The sequence below is a fragment of the Myripristis murdjan genome, chromosome 8, assembly GCF_902150065.1.
Source record: "Myripristis murdjan chromosome 8, fMyrMur1.1, whole genome shotgun sequence".
Taxonomy (NCBI): domain Eukaryota; kingdom Metazoa; phylum Chordata; class Actinopteri; order Holocentriformes; family Holocentridae; genus Myripristis; species Myripristis murdjan.
In genome coordinates, this window is record NC_043987.1 from 9,695,745 (window position 1) to 9,710,174 (window position 14,430).

General features: G+C 40.4%; 1 protein-coding gene across 1 annotated transcript; it reads right to left on the minus strand.

The window, feature by feature from the left end:
• Positions 1–3,730: 3,730 nt before the first annotated feature.
• LOC115363649 (dual specificity protein phosphatase 3-like) lies at positions 3,731–13,994 on the minus strand. Its single transcript, XM_030057925.1, has 3 exons — positions 13,614–13,994; positions 7,447–7,679; positions 3,731–5,585 (listed from the first exon to the last, which is right to left on the minus strand). The coding sequence occupies exons 1-3, from the start codon at positions 13,787–13,789 to the stop codon at positions 5,377–5,379; spliced, it is 618 nt and encodes a 205-aa protein (XP_029913785.1). The 5' UTR covers positions 13,790–13,994; the 3' UTR covers positions 3,731–5,376.
• Between the last annotated feature and the right edge of the window lie 436 nt (positions 13,995–14,430).

The window sequence follows — 14,430 nt, forward strand, 5'->3', positions numbered from 1 at the left end:
CATATTTTACATTTTATAAGACAGTTAGCTTTTACTGGTGACATATTACTGAGGGGTTTTGGTATCAGATATTAGACTTTAGCCTAGTATCCATATTGTGTAATGCCAGTTTAAAAAGTATGCTAATTTTAAGGTTTGTAATGAAGCACTGGCAGCCTGAGTAAGTGGAGAGTGGCCTGGAATAGTGACTATTTGGCCTTCACTGCTGCAGTATGCAGAAAAAGATCAAACAAAACAGAACAAAACAAAACAAATACCACCCCAGTCCTGTGCCACCCCAAAGTAAACACTGGTCCCAGCCTGGGCACCCCATGGCTCCGGCTCTGCACTGTATATAAGCACTCATGGAAACCCTCTTGTCCAATCAAACTGAACCACTGGAACTACATTTTATAATCATGCATGGATACATCCATAACTATATCTATATCTATCTATATATACATGTAGATATATATGTCACCACTTACTGTGCTAAAACACCTCTTTGTGTCTATGGATCATATGCAGGTTAACAGCAAAGTCTGGACAGCAGCTTAATACAGCTCAGCTTCATAAACACTGACAATCTACAGAGTGCATTCATACTTCATTAGCCGGTACAAATCAGCAGCCCCTCCTGGTTCCACACACACACACACACACACACACACACACAAATGAACACACATGGCTGCCCCACCCTCATGGGTTTATTCATGCAGACCCGTGTTATGTAAGTGTTACCCTCCACTGCTAACGGAGACGTGTCCTCAGCTGAACCCGCTGTGTCAGACCGGGACAGAGAGAGAGAGAGAGAGAGAGAGACAGAGAGAGAGACAGAGATGGAGACAGATAGAGAAGAGAGGAAGGGAGGGAAGGTGAGCGGAGAGATGGATCGCATGAAAACAGATGGGAGGGCAAAAGGAAGTGAGAGAAGAAGAAGAGAACAAATGGGAGAGGGAGAAGAGAGGCCCCACTGTGGAGCACAGCCGGCAAAACTTGTGGAATGTGAACACACACACACACACACACATACACACACACACACCCATTTGTCGCATGTTTAATAAGAGAGAAGGTGCTAGATAAAAGGCCTTTGGCAGGATGATAGGGATTTGGAGGGAAGCAAAAGGAAGCAGCAGAGGGGTTGAGTAAGAGAGAGAGAGAGAAAGAGAGAAAGAGAGAGAGAGAGAGAGAGAGAGAGAGAGAGAGAGGAGAGAGAGAGAGAGAGAGAGAGAGAGAGAGAGAGCACTTTGTTGTTTAGCCAGCAAAATAGCATACAGTATATCCACAAATTGTGAAGTTTGTGTTGCAGATAGCAGACAGTCAGCTTTTTGTAGCCTACTTAATGCACTGCAGTCCAGAAATGAGTTTGTACTTGTATTCAACATACCTGGGAAATCCTGTTTAGCTGCCACATGCTGTGTTCTGGATCAGAGGCTGAATATGAATTGAAGTGCACGCCTTCACTCCAATACATACATACATAAACAAAGCCTACTAATAGCTCTTAGTTTAGTCTTATTTTTTTTTTTTTTGTTTTTGTTTTTTTGTTTTTTTTTTTTTTTGAAGTGGGGAGGGCATTCTAATGTAAAACCTTGAAGATCAGATCGCTGCCACAAACTGTTAAAAAATACATCATATCCATTTTTCCCCTCTTAATCTGGCCAAAAAAACCATTATAGACTGTTTTATAATTCATTTGGGTTCGTCTCAGTAATGTACTTCCATTTGCATGTACTAAAAATAAATGTGCACGACATTGTTTCTAAAAGCTCTCAACATGGTATCTTTTTACATAAAAATATCATGACAAACATATCAGATGTTATACAGTGTAAACAGAACAGAAAAACTCAACAGATAAATCCAAAGGTTTGAGAATTTCTTTCAGTTTTCTGGAAGTGTTACACAATATTAACACACCCTTATATTCTTAGTTGTGGTTCTTATAGTGCCTTTGCATGGCTCGTCATCATCATACCTCTATAGTTTTTTATTTTTTATTTTTTCCCAGGCTCTGTGTCAGCTGGAGTTACAACACTGTGATGCTGTTGGGAGGCAGACTGGAGTCTCTTGCATTTGAGTGGAGACTGTGTTTGAACTCAGTGATCTCAGCACTGCTAAAACTAGTCCAACTGCGCCCTCTACAGGACAACCACTTGACAGACAAGTACAGTCTGTTCTCAGCCGGCTGTCTCAGCCAATGGGCCGTGGACCACCACTGCTCTGCCGGAGACCGTTATTGGGCCGCAGACTAATTGATCATCTATTGGTCCATGGTGGGCTTTGGTCTACCCGTGTATGTCATAACTAATGGTGGGCAAAGGAATTTCTATTGTCTTTGATGCTGAAAAAAAGATGCATCCTGAAACCTAACCATCATTTAAAAACTGGTTCCGACACTGCAGTCAATTCAAGTGTGGAACTAAGATTTTGGCACTTGGCACTTAGTAAAGGGATGAAATATTACCCCAAAGATTTTGATTTCAAATGAAAAATATTAATAAATTTCAAATTTTAGTTTATTTGTTTTGAGTTTTTCTATTTATTCTTCTTTAGCTAGCTTTATTCTCATTCTGATGACTATTTGGAATGTACAGCATGATCTTATGTGTGCTAAATGGCAGAATTTGTCACTCTTCCAATTTAGGACCATCTAAATCACCACTTGTTACAACATTTCATTTCCTTTTGACCTTTTGTCACAGCGGCCATTTTGACATGCTGTTCATGTCAAAATGATGAAGGTTCAGTTCCATTCACAGAGGCAGGGACTGAATATTGTTCAAGCTGGCTCACTGGAAACACTAAGAACAGAACCTTTAATTCATGTCATCAGTATCACCTCTGTCCACCCTGCTGTTTCACATTAAACAGGCTGCTGTATTGTCAGACCTACAAAGACAGTAGTGCACCCTCTTAAACACAAATTCTGCTCTATCTACTGCCCTGTGCTGGAGTATATTGATGTGTGAACATTAATAATAAACAATATATTGTTCCAACTGATATTGTGTAGGTTTCGGTGACTTTTGGAGCATGCTTAATGTAAGGAAATTAGTATCTTAGTATTTACATGCTTGTATCCATAGCAGCCAGTAGTATCCATGACATGAGAAGCTCTTTGAGGAAAACAGAGCCCAGATTTTGGATTTTTTTTCCCCACAGTTTATTATTGAATGTACTGTATGAAAAGAGAGGTAACAACAATCACCAGTGTCATTAGATAAAGTGCACTTTGTATGAGCAGTGTCATAATCAGCAGCTGTGAAACCTGATGAAAGCCCACTAAACGTTAACTATTACATCACATTATACACACACTAGTAGTAATTACTACTGCACATTATGACTCACAAGACACTGACTCAATAATGCACATTGTGACATACCATACACATACTCAATAATGCACATTATGACTGAGTAGATACAATGTGCCGAGGAATATAAACATCACTTTGGCTTAAATATTGTTGTATATTACAAAGCATGCTCTTGTACAATATAAAACGGCATATATTTGACAAAAACACACAAATGTAAACAGACTAATGTGCAAAAGGTGTCCACGAAACACCAGTCATCAATACTCCACAGATATTATGTTACATGTAACATACTGTAACATATCTCACATTCTGGCAGTGTTTAAATTACAATCAGTGATGTTTGTCGTTTGGTGCGAGACAAGCTTGCAATTTTCCACCGAAACTGTCAACACCATTTCAGAAAGGTCTCCCTGGCATGAGGTCAAAGGTCATTTTGATCTCTGTGACTTGACTGGACAGGCTTATGGAATGAGAAGAGATCCCTGCAACATAAAGCCCACCCTACACTCAGTGACCACCGCTGTCATTTTTGTAGTTGCACAGTCTTTTAGTTGTTCAGTCACTTGATATGAGAATGCCGGTGACGTTACCGCTGGTCTCGCAAATCTCACATTAAGTTTCTTTTGTTTCCGATAATATCAAACCAGTTTGATTTCATCATGAGGAAATTGTACTGATCTTGTTGTGTGAAATAGTGTAAAGACTTCCTGAATAGCACCTTTACAGAAAGACTTAGTTTTTGATTTGTAAAAGACTTCTAAGACAGGCTGTTTTAAACTGTGTTGTTCTCTAAAAAATCTGATAAAATTATCCTTAGCTGTACTAAAAATCAGAACTGACCAATCCTAAGTCCCGCCCCCGTTAGTTACTGTTGCTAGGTCAGACAAGGTTTATGTGCTCAGGCACGGAGAAAGTGAAATTCAGTGATAGGTTACTAAATGATCTGTCCTACTAATGGCTTAGCTGGTACAGCAGGGCTCTGGTCAGGCTCAGGTCATGTTAAGTGAACATAGCCTCTAACTGTAGTGTTAACTCTTGGTTTGGTCATTTTATGAATGCAACACAATAACTTACCTTCAGCTAAACACAGGTGTGCTTATTAATTCCAATTCATATTCATGTGTAGGGTGGCACACAGGTGTATGAAATGCATGTGGCTCGGTCTTGTTTTGGTTTTGCTCAGTCTCTGTGTGTCTCTGCTGAAGGGACCCCAAGCACAGCGTTTCACCAGGGCGATTTTTTTTAACATAAACCCCTGAAAACACCTCAGCAACTAGAGAAACGCCATTCACGTCTATGGAGACACTTGTCCAAGGGCAACATTTACTAAACTACGATTGGCTGGTTTGCACTGGGGGGGTGCGACTTAAGATCGGTCGATTGAATATAAAAACCATAGTGTCCACCAGTAATCCCCTTTGGGAGCGACTGGGACTGAGAGATTTGGCAGTGTGTGCAGGATTGAGGCCAAGGGCAGGAAAAGGGCCTGATGCCAGCAGGGAGGAAGGGCTCAAAGTAGAAAGAGAAGACATGGTGAGGAGACAACTTCTCACCTCAGGAACAAGTTTCATGATTTTCACCACTTTCAACAACGAGTGAACGTTCACATCAAATGGACTGATCAGGACAGGTGACTCCAACAGGTACAGTATGTATTTTTCTGAGAGCAAATCAAAATGTGCAACAGGTCTAGACACACCACACATACCTATACTTAGTGTATGAGAATCACAAGAGTTTAGTATACATGAGGTAACCTCCACTGATTATTTGTGATTCACAGGATCTTGTCGCTACACGATGGAAGAATGATTACTTTACTCTATGTATATTGTACACTCGACGGCTTTAGCCTTGGTCTAAGTAAATGTGAAGTGTGCAGCTCAGTGGTGGCCTTGTTTCGTTTTCCTCCCTCCTCCTCTCACAGATCTGCTGCTTGTTAAAGCTGAAGAACGAGTGAAAGAAAGTGACGTGCAATTAAGCGGACTGCTCTCTCCTGCAAAGCCTTCTGCTAATTAAGAGGCAATTCTCTCCTCTCAAATCCACTTCCTCCTCTGTCTTATTTGTTCCACAGCTTCCCCTCAGCTGCCAACCGCTGGTTGAGCCGGCAGAGCTGCCGCAGGAAGCCGTCGTTTGGTCCAATCTCTCTCTTCTGGCGTACCATGGCCAGGGCAGAGTGGACGTCCATGCTGTGGCGAAGCATTAAGTAGGCGATGACCAGCGTGGGAGAGCGGCTGTAGCCCTCCCTGCAGTGGACGTACACTTTACCTGGAGAAGAGACATGAAAACAAGAAAACGAGTCACTCCAAATGAATGACTCAGGCACTACTTGGGGCCAATCATAAACTGAGCATATTATCCCTCCCGATTTCATCAAAATCCCACCAGGAGTGCCAGTCATATTGAATTTGAAGTTAAATTTTGACGTTTGATAATGGCATTACCATCAGAGCAATCATTTTAATCTTTTAAAACTGTAGTGCACAACGCCAAAATCAATCATCCCTCTACTTTCAACTAAATCGAATTTGAAAAATCACATTTGAGATAGAAACAGAGCGTAATGTGGCACACTCGAAAAGCAATCCCTTGCCAATCACTGCAACCAAATGTGAAACAGCTATCAAAATACCTGTAGCTTTCAGTTTCAGATTATTTTGGCACCCCACTGTCCCTAGAGAGGAAGAGGTATTTTAAAAAAAAGCTCAAAACTGTTGCTCTCACACCCAGTGAGAGAATGAAAACCTGGAAATATTACTCAAATATACTGTAATATTGCACTTTTTAAGTGTTCTCCAATTTTATAGGTAATAAACCCCAGCAGGGAGGAAAACCTTATGTTTAAAGCCACAATAGAGCAACATGCAGTTGCAGCTGATGGTAATTAGCTAAAGACTGGGGATAAGTTATCTAAGTGTTGCCAGCTACCATTAGGCAATACAATACAAAACAAGCTCTATACTCTAAAGTTAATTAGCTTAAATTAATATAATCAATCTTTTCACTGCTAAAACTGTCACTGAATATGTGACTTATCTGTGCTCTGTCTCGAATGTCCCCCATCAGGCCAATCTTTTTTTTTTTTTTTTTTTTTTAAATCTCAGACCAAAACTTTAACATTTCTGAAGTCAAAATGGTACCAACAGACATTCTTCAAAGGAGCCACTTTACCATGAAATAGCAGGAAAGCACAGGCGTTACTAATCACATTAATTACAGTTCTGTTCATTTAGGTCCAACAGGGCTGGTTCCCTGGGAAGACGCTGCTCCACTTAAATGGAACAGAACCTTCACTAAGGTCTTTAGTAAGATGTGGGTTTACCTGTGTTTTCATGCCAACATGGCTGCTGTGAGAAAGGTCTGTTTCGAGGATGTGCTCAGCAGTAGTGTTTGAATACTGAGTAGTGAGAACAGATCCATGAGGTAATTGTTTTGCCCAGAATGGCTGAAACCCTAATAAATATCAAATTCCAGTAAGACTTGTGGCGCTAAGAATAACGGTTTATTTCTGAAACTGATGTGTCCACTGTCTGGCACACAAATGACACATTTCATATTTCCAGCAGCAGCAATGGCAGTTTGTCTGGAGCACATAGGAAGGAACTGGGCAATTAGCATGAGCAGTGATTAGCTATCTACCTCTGCAAGCTACCTCTGTAAGCAGAAACACCTCTAACCGCAATACCACATTCTCAACAGTCCTCTGTCTACCCGACATCAAACTTATCAATGTTCAGATCGTTTTGATGTTACTCCAAAGTAGTTTTCTTATTGGCACAACATCTAACCGTTGTATCAGTTTCTGATACATGACTACATTGTGTTGATGTAGCCATGGCTACGGACCTACGTAGGCAAGATGCTTTATCCCATGTTCAGACAATTTCCGATCTTAGATCTACATCTGACCAACATGCAGGGGTAGAGTCTCAAACTCTTACAGAAAGTGAATGATGAAGTTGTCACTGTACTGAACACACCAAATGCCAAAGGGAAGTCCAGTGCAGAAACACCACAAAACATCACTGTTGTGTTTTACATCTAACAGATCAAGCTGACTACAACCTAGAGACGAGCTTTCCCAAAATGATGCTGCCTCTGTTTTCTCCATAACCCATAATTCTCTTACCTTTCCCATTTTTGTGTGAAAGGGCCTTCTCGATGAAGTCAGCTGCCTCCTCAAAGTAGACGCTGAGGTCGAAGTGGTCGGTGTCGCTGGCAGGCATGCCGTGGTAGACGATACCTGTGCCGGCGTAGAACTCAGCGTTGGTGTTGACATGCATGAAGGAGTTTCCCTCTGCAGCGTTCAGGATGTGGGTGATGCCCAGACGCTTCAGACGCATCACATTCATGGCCACAAACCTGCAAGCAATAAAAACACAGACTGTGAAGCTCATTTCAGACATACTATCTTCACCACAAATCTGAGGGGTTTTGGCTGAGGGAAAGAAAACATGAGGTGACAAGATGGTATTTGTGGTGGAGCAGTCCTGCCTGAGAACTTGAAATTCTAATATCCATTGGGCATTGAGTGCAGCAATGACTGACTAGTAAAAAGTTGCAGGTGTTACAACAAACTCTTTGGTGGCCCTTCTGGAAGTCCTCCAAAGCAACAGCAGCTGTGTTCAACTGATACTGCTCCTAGCATCCAACTTGGCCATCTCAGTGCAGATGAAAGGTGAGGTTCTGTGCTGTTTTTGACTGGGAGCTGATCACTCCATTACCGAAAAATATGATTTGTGTTGAGAAAATGTCAACCTGTTAGCCAATTAACTATTGTGGAGTCATTCCTATTAGCAAATTGATTATAGAAAAAATCATAATCAATTACTTTGGTCTATATTGAGATTGCAATTGTTTAACACTATTACTCATTGACCTTGGAAACATCATGCATTAACTGAACTTTAAACAAAATGTCTTTTAACAGTGGATTTCACTGAACTTTTGATATGAACATGCCACATGTCTGGATGAGAGTGAGTTTGGGTCTTTCGGAAGGGGCTAAAGCACACCACTGCAAAGGAAATTCCAGACTGACAACACAAGACAAAACAAGAGCATCACTGCAAAATGGAATCCACCACAATAATAGTTTTGTCTTGATTATCTTGTTTTAATAATCGTCAGAAACCAAAATCGTAATTTAAACTAAAATACAATCAGTTGCACAGCCCTAATGCCTATGTTCTCAGGGTCCTATGTTCCCCAAATTTATATGGCCCATAATGGGAAAATGACAAAGGGTCCTATGTGGGTTAGGGTTAGGGGTTAGAGTTATGGGTAGAGTTAAAGGGTTAACGTGTATTAACAGAATACTGAACTGGGGAATACAGGACCCTGGGAACACAGAGCCTGAGGAACTTAGGATCTTGGGAACCCTGGGAACACAGATATGCTCCCAGAATTGTACTTGGTTAGCGAGCCCTCATACTTCTGATTTGCACAGTACCTAATGTGTCCAGTAGAGGCCAGCATTACTGTCTTGTGGTTGCACATTTACTTTAACATGCAACTACAACCTTTGCTAAATAACCTGCCAAAAGTCAGCAGTTTGTTTAGGCTAACTGAGCTTACTCTTGTGCAATAGACTATTGTAGCTTCCTGTGTCAGAGTAAACTAATTTTGGTCACACATTGCTGAACAGCATGTCACCCATACCATCTTATTTCATTTTGTTTTTAAAATATTTCATTACTTCATTGACATAACCCCTGTCCAACTCCTCTGGTGGAGGCAATTCAATGTTTGTCTAATTACACAGTGCATTTGCTGTAGTCTTTGTAAAACATACTTCCTAGCTCCTGGCTTTTGAAGACAGTTCTCCATTGTCAGAAATATTGATTTGACTGTTCTTGTCTGTTCTTGAATGTTGTTCCCCTTAAAGCTTTATGATATATTTCTAAATATGAAGAATGACTAACATTAAGTCTGTGCACTCTCGATTTTTTTCTGTCTTCTTTTCAAGTGTGCTTTTATACCAGAGTATGAATATATTCTGCTCTTAACAGTGACCCTCTGGGATTCCTGTATCACTTGGCACCTCATGCAGTTAGATGAGGAGAGCTGCAAAATCAAAGACTCAAATGCACAGCAGTGTTAATATTGGATGCAACATCACACCCCAGAAAGAGAAAAAAAAAAAAAACATCTTTGAAACTGTAAGGCTTTCAAACTACACCATGGGACCAGGAGAGAGACATCTAAACACAACACTGGCTCAGAACAAAACAAAATATGTTTGTGTGTGTGTGTGTGTGTGTGTGTGTGTGTGTGTGTGTGTGTGTGTGTGTGTGTGAAAGTGAGAGACAGGGAGGGTGACGAGAAAGTAACTGTATGTGGGTGCCTGCTCTCTTCACATAACCATACGTGTATGCATTTGTGCATGCATGCCTATATTTGTGAGTACATTCTGTGCTCATGCTCCATCTCTCCCAGATAAAGCACAGGACTGTTTCTGCCCTGTTCATTATTTATGACACCTTTAGGGAGGCGGGGAGAACAGAAGAGGCACTAGAGAGCATTTCTCTATTGAACTGCATTCGTGATACACTGCCATGACTCACTGTGCTCAAATTAAATCCCACTGATAGTTTGTTACATAAAGCCTTTAAAGATACAATCCACAATTCATCTGACCATCAGTGGTTTGGGCACAAATTTATTTATCAGCCTGGAACTGAACCTCTTCAACTCTGCCACGCCCATGGGTGGGTTTGTAATTATTGCATGGTAGAGCTTTGTTCAAGCCCACAAAACTCTTTAAAATTGTAGTGGAGATCCCAAAATTTCAAAATATCACAAATATGTCAGGCTGAATTACAGGGAAATGTGTATAAAAAGACATCAAGATATTTTCTATTTGATGTAATGCTGCAGCAATGAAACAATGCCATCTTGGGTTTGGATATTTCACTCACTGTAAGTGTGATGGAGCTTCAGTATAGAGTTGAAATCAGTGTGTTCATTTGAAAATGTTTTTTTCTAACTCTGAAGCTACTTAAGGGGAAATTTAAGGGGGAAAGGAGTCACATCAGAAAGAGCTGTGACGCATGTTAATATTGTGTGGAGTGGCTTTTTTTTTTTTTTTTTTTTTTTTTTTTTTGCAGCACCCTGCATTGTAAACTGAAAAAAAAGCCTTTCCTAATGGCAGTGTGCTCAGACACTTAGTGTGGGCTTTCATGCTCATTCAAGAGAGATTTAATTCCTGAGTGTCCACAATTTAGACTGAAGGTACATCTACTGAGAAATAGCGTAAACCAGGTGTTTGCAGCCTAATATTGGTGAGGATTTGACTCACTCAGAATTTAAACCCTGGGTGTATTCACTTATAGTATGATTTGAGGAAAATCTGTTTTAGCATAAACATTTTGTGGAGGTGCATGTGTTCTGCCTTCCGGCTACTGGCTCACAGACTGACAAAACTACACAAACAGAGACAAAACAAAGGAAAACTAGTAAATGGGCTCACAAGACAAGGGGGAAATGAGTTTCATGGAATGTAAACCAAGGTGCATTTCCTACAAATTTTGTAAAGCAACAAGGAAATGATAAAGGGCTGACACTAAAACAAACACAAAGACAATCTGTCCACACACAGCACAAAGACTGATGAAATATGTCGCTCACATACAGAACTCAGCATGAGCTCAAGCAAACAAAGGCTTTTTAAAAGCTTTGTAAGCACACCTGTAGGAAGTGGATGCTGAACGATATGGAAAAAAATCAAGTTATGATTAATTCTACAGGTATTGCAATTGAAATATGATTCATGATAGTAGCTGGAATGATCATTTTTGCATCATAAGTTTAATTTTCACTGAAAAAAGCTACAGGCTTCTTATGCATTTTCTTAAATAATATTCAAGCACTTTTCAAGCATTTTCAAGAGGATTTTTTCAAGCTTTTCCAGCACCTTCTGTCTGTTTACAGCTCCTAAAAAAGAATATTTCAGATATTACTGAGCTATAAACAGCCAAAATTGTGTTTAGTGAGAGCAGTCTATAGAAGGGAGACAAATTAAAAGGCAAGTATAACAAAGTTTCAAGTTTCAAAATGTGTCACCGATCCAGCCACTTACATTGAAACTAATGCAATTACAATTTCAAGCATTTTCAAGGATTTCCAGCACCAGTACAAATGCTCTGACAGTTCACCTGACGGCTGGGCACTGTGCCCACCCTATCCATAATCAAAGAATGGATGTATTCAAGTTCTCTGAAAATAATTGGAAAAATGGATGACATCTCATTGCTACAACTTTGAAGCAATCATCTGAACAGCCACCGTCACAATATTTCTTTGCTTATGAACTTACTTATCAACCATAGAGAGACACCATTCACTCTTTGTTAAGTAGAATTTACTGTATCATCGTTAAAACAACTGATGATTTTGATTTTTATTGCCTCGGACAGCAGACGTAGGTGGATTCATTGCTGTGTTGACTGCTTGTGGTGACACACTTCAACATTTGGTGAAGCTAAGTGGGAGAAATTGGAACCTGCAGTAAGACATCTCATCTATCCAACCTGTCATTAACTAGGTTGACCCATTTTTCCTTGTTGCAGGTCTTAATCTGATAAGACATGAATGCTACATACAAAACAAATTTGTATGAATTGCATGTAAACAAAGGGCAATTATAAAGCAACTGCATAATGCCTGGTGACCAAACTACTGAAATTAGTTTGTTATTGTTATTGTTATTTTAAGTTTGGCGAAAGACCACTGAGTTTACAGTCAGTTCATTCATTATTTAATGTGCAGCAACAAGTTGGGGGGATAATATAGTTTATTGTTGTTACTTAGGCTTAAGTTACTATCAGACTACAGCCTCCCTCTCTGGATTTTGTTGTGTTATTTTGTGGTGTTTTATCTTGCTGTGCAGCACTTTGGAAACCTTGTGTTTGTTAAATTGTGCTATATAAATAAAGTGGATTGGATTGGATTGGATTGGATCTCCTCAAGCAGTTTTTGTCTCTAAGAATCACACTATGTTGATTTGTTAGTTATGTGTGTCTATGTGTGTGTGTGTTTCCCACCATATTCACCCACCTAAATTCACCGGAAGAGGAGGCAGTGATGCTCATGGCAGAGATTGAAATTTGGAGCACGCATGTCCTCTCGAGTTATTTTAGTTCAGCAGAGCATCAGGGGAATAACAGGTTGAACGGCGGTCTATTTTCAACTCCCTCTATCTCTGCCGCCTCTGCCTTCCTCTCCCCTCCGCCTCTGCTCCATTTTACCCTCTGCAAAATTCATTCATCTCTTCAAACTTTGAACGAGCCTCCGTCTGATCCCAGTACACCTCGTCACACCTCCATGTACCTCACATCTCCTCCATCAGGCTTCTTTGAGTTTGTGCAGACACAGTCGCTCACACAGAATACAGGGCTCGTTATTGAATATAACCTAAACTCAAGCATTATATAGCCACAATATCCCTCATGGACAAATACAGTAACTTACAGTACTTAATAGTGAGTTTATTATCATAACATACAAAATCACAATCATTGACTGAATTCAATTTTTATGATCATAATAATGCATAATCATAACAAAGACTTTCCCATGTTGTCTACAGAATGTTTCTACAATACTCATAGGATTTATAGCGGGTTCATGGCGCACTGTTTATATAGACCTTATTGTAGTTTATTATCATAATATTCCTATAAGGATTCATTTGCTGTGATATTTGTATCTGTTACAAGCAGGGGTGCTGCCAGGAATTTTGGGCCCCATGAAAATATATATATATATATTTATTTATTCGATAATGGTTTAATGATTTTATATTAGTTTTTACCTATTTTTGGGGCCCCTGTCAGGCAAGGGCCCTTGGAATTGTCCTAACTTTTCCCCTATATACAGCGCAGTCATTTGTGAGGAAATGAAGAGCTTATTTTTATTATAAGGAAAGGAAAGATTTTTTTTATTATCATTATTTTAGGTAACATTATATTACATCCAGACACTCTGATTGTTTATGGCGCGTGACCTGAATTACAACACCAAACAAGACGTCACGTTCACGAGACACCCTGTACAATAATGAGAGCCACACGCGGGAAAATAAGGGATGCGAATATGTGAATGAACCGAATTTGTGTTTATTTCTATGAAAGCATAAACACGCACATGTGGGACAGCAGCCAGCTTTTGTCTACACAGACGCACATGTCGAGCCCGTCTCATGGCGCCCGACACAGACAGACCACCGAGGCGGTGCAAAACAAAAAGCTTCTCAATGAGCTGCAAAATAAGGAATCATAAGGAGCAATGGCTTACGCGTTGCCGACGTAGATCCTGGGGAAAACCTCATGGAAGTGTTTTGTCGGCCAGCTGTAAAAGCCGCTCTCGTCTGTCAACAAATCGTTGAGCTGCTGGAGCGTCACCTCGAAGTCGGACATGTCGACTCGGTTTGGAGTCGATATCTTCACCTGCTGGTTGTGCTTCTTCTTCATACCGAAATTAAACCGAGCAGGGAGGCTGGTAAATATGGCAAACAGGTGTCGGTTTCCAGGTCAGTGTTTGGAGCAGGACTAGAGCGGCTAGGCTCCTCTAGTGCGCCTCCACGGCGACTGAAGGGAGCGGCTGTGTTTGGAAACGCGCCCAGCGAAGAGACCACCCCGCACCCCCCCAGCACAGCCACCACCGGTACCACCTACAGCCACATTTACAGTGAAGGGAAAGAGATGGTAAACCGGGACCTGTTTCAAGTTTGAGCAGAACAGAGAAAGCCTTTATTGTCATTGTATAAATACCAGTGCAATTAATAAGACAATTAACCCTTAATTGATCAGAACCCACACTCTTCCATGAGTGGGTCAAAAATTACCTGTATTAGATTCAATGTATTTTGCAATAATTTACGTTGATTATTAAACTTTGTTTAAAAAAAAAATGTTTGCTTTGCACTACAATGATTTATAATTTAAATTCTGATTATTTGTGTAACACATTTTAAAGCATGAACTAGTGGATAGCAGGTTTACTTACTATCAAAATATGGGCTTTCAAACTGATAATGCATGTAGGCTGCAGGTTAGTAGCCATGTGAAAATCTAAAACAAATGTCCTAAGAATCTACCTCTGTCTTGTTGCC

Bases quoted from the DNA above. Each gene is read 5' to 3' on its own strand.
- LOC115363649 (XM_030057925.1), bottom strand. From the start codon at position 13,789: ATGAAGAAGAAGCACAACCAGCAGGTGAAGATATCGACTCCAAACCGA. The intron at 7,680-13,613 runs GTAAGCCATTGC...TATTGCTTGCAG, and splicing joins AGGATCTACGTCGGCAACGC to GTTTGTGGCCATGAATGTGA. The intron at 5,586-7,446 runs GTAAGAGAATTA...TCTCTTCTCCAG, and splicing joins TTCACACAAAAATGGGAAAG to GTAAAGTGTACGTCCACTGC.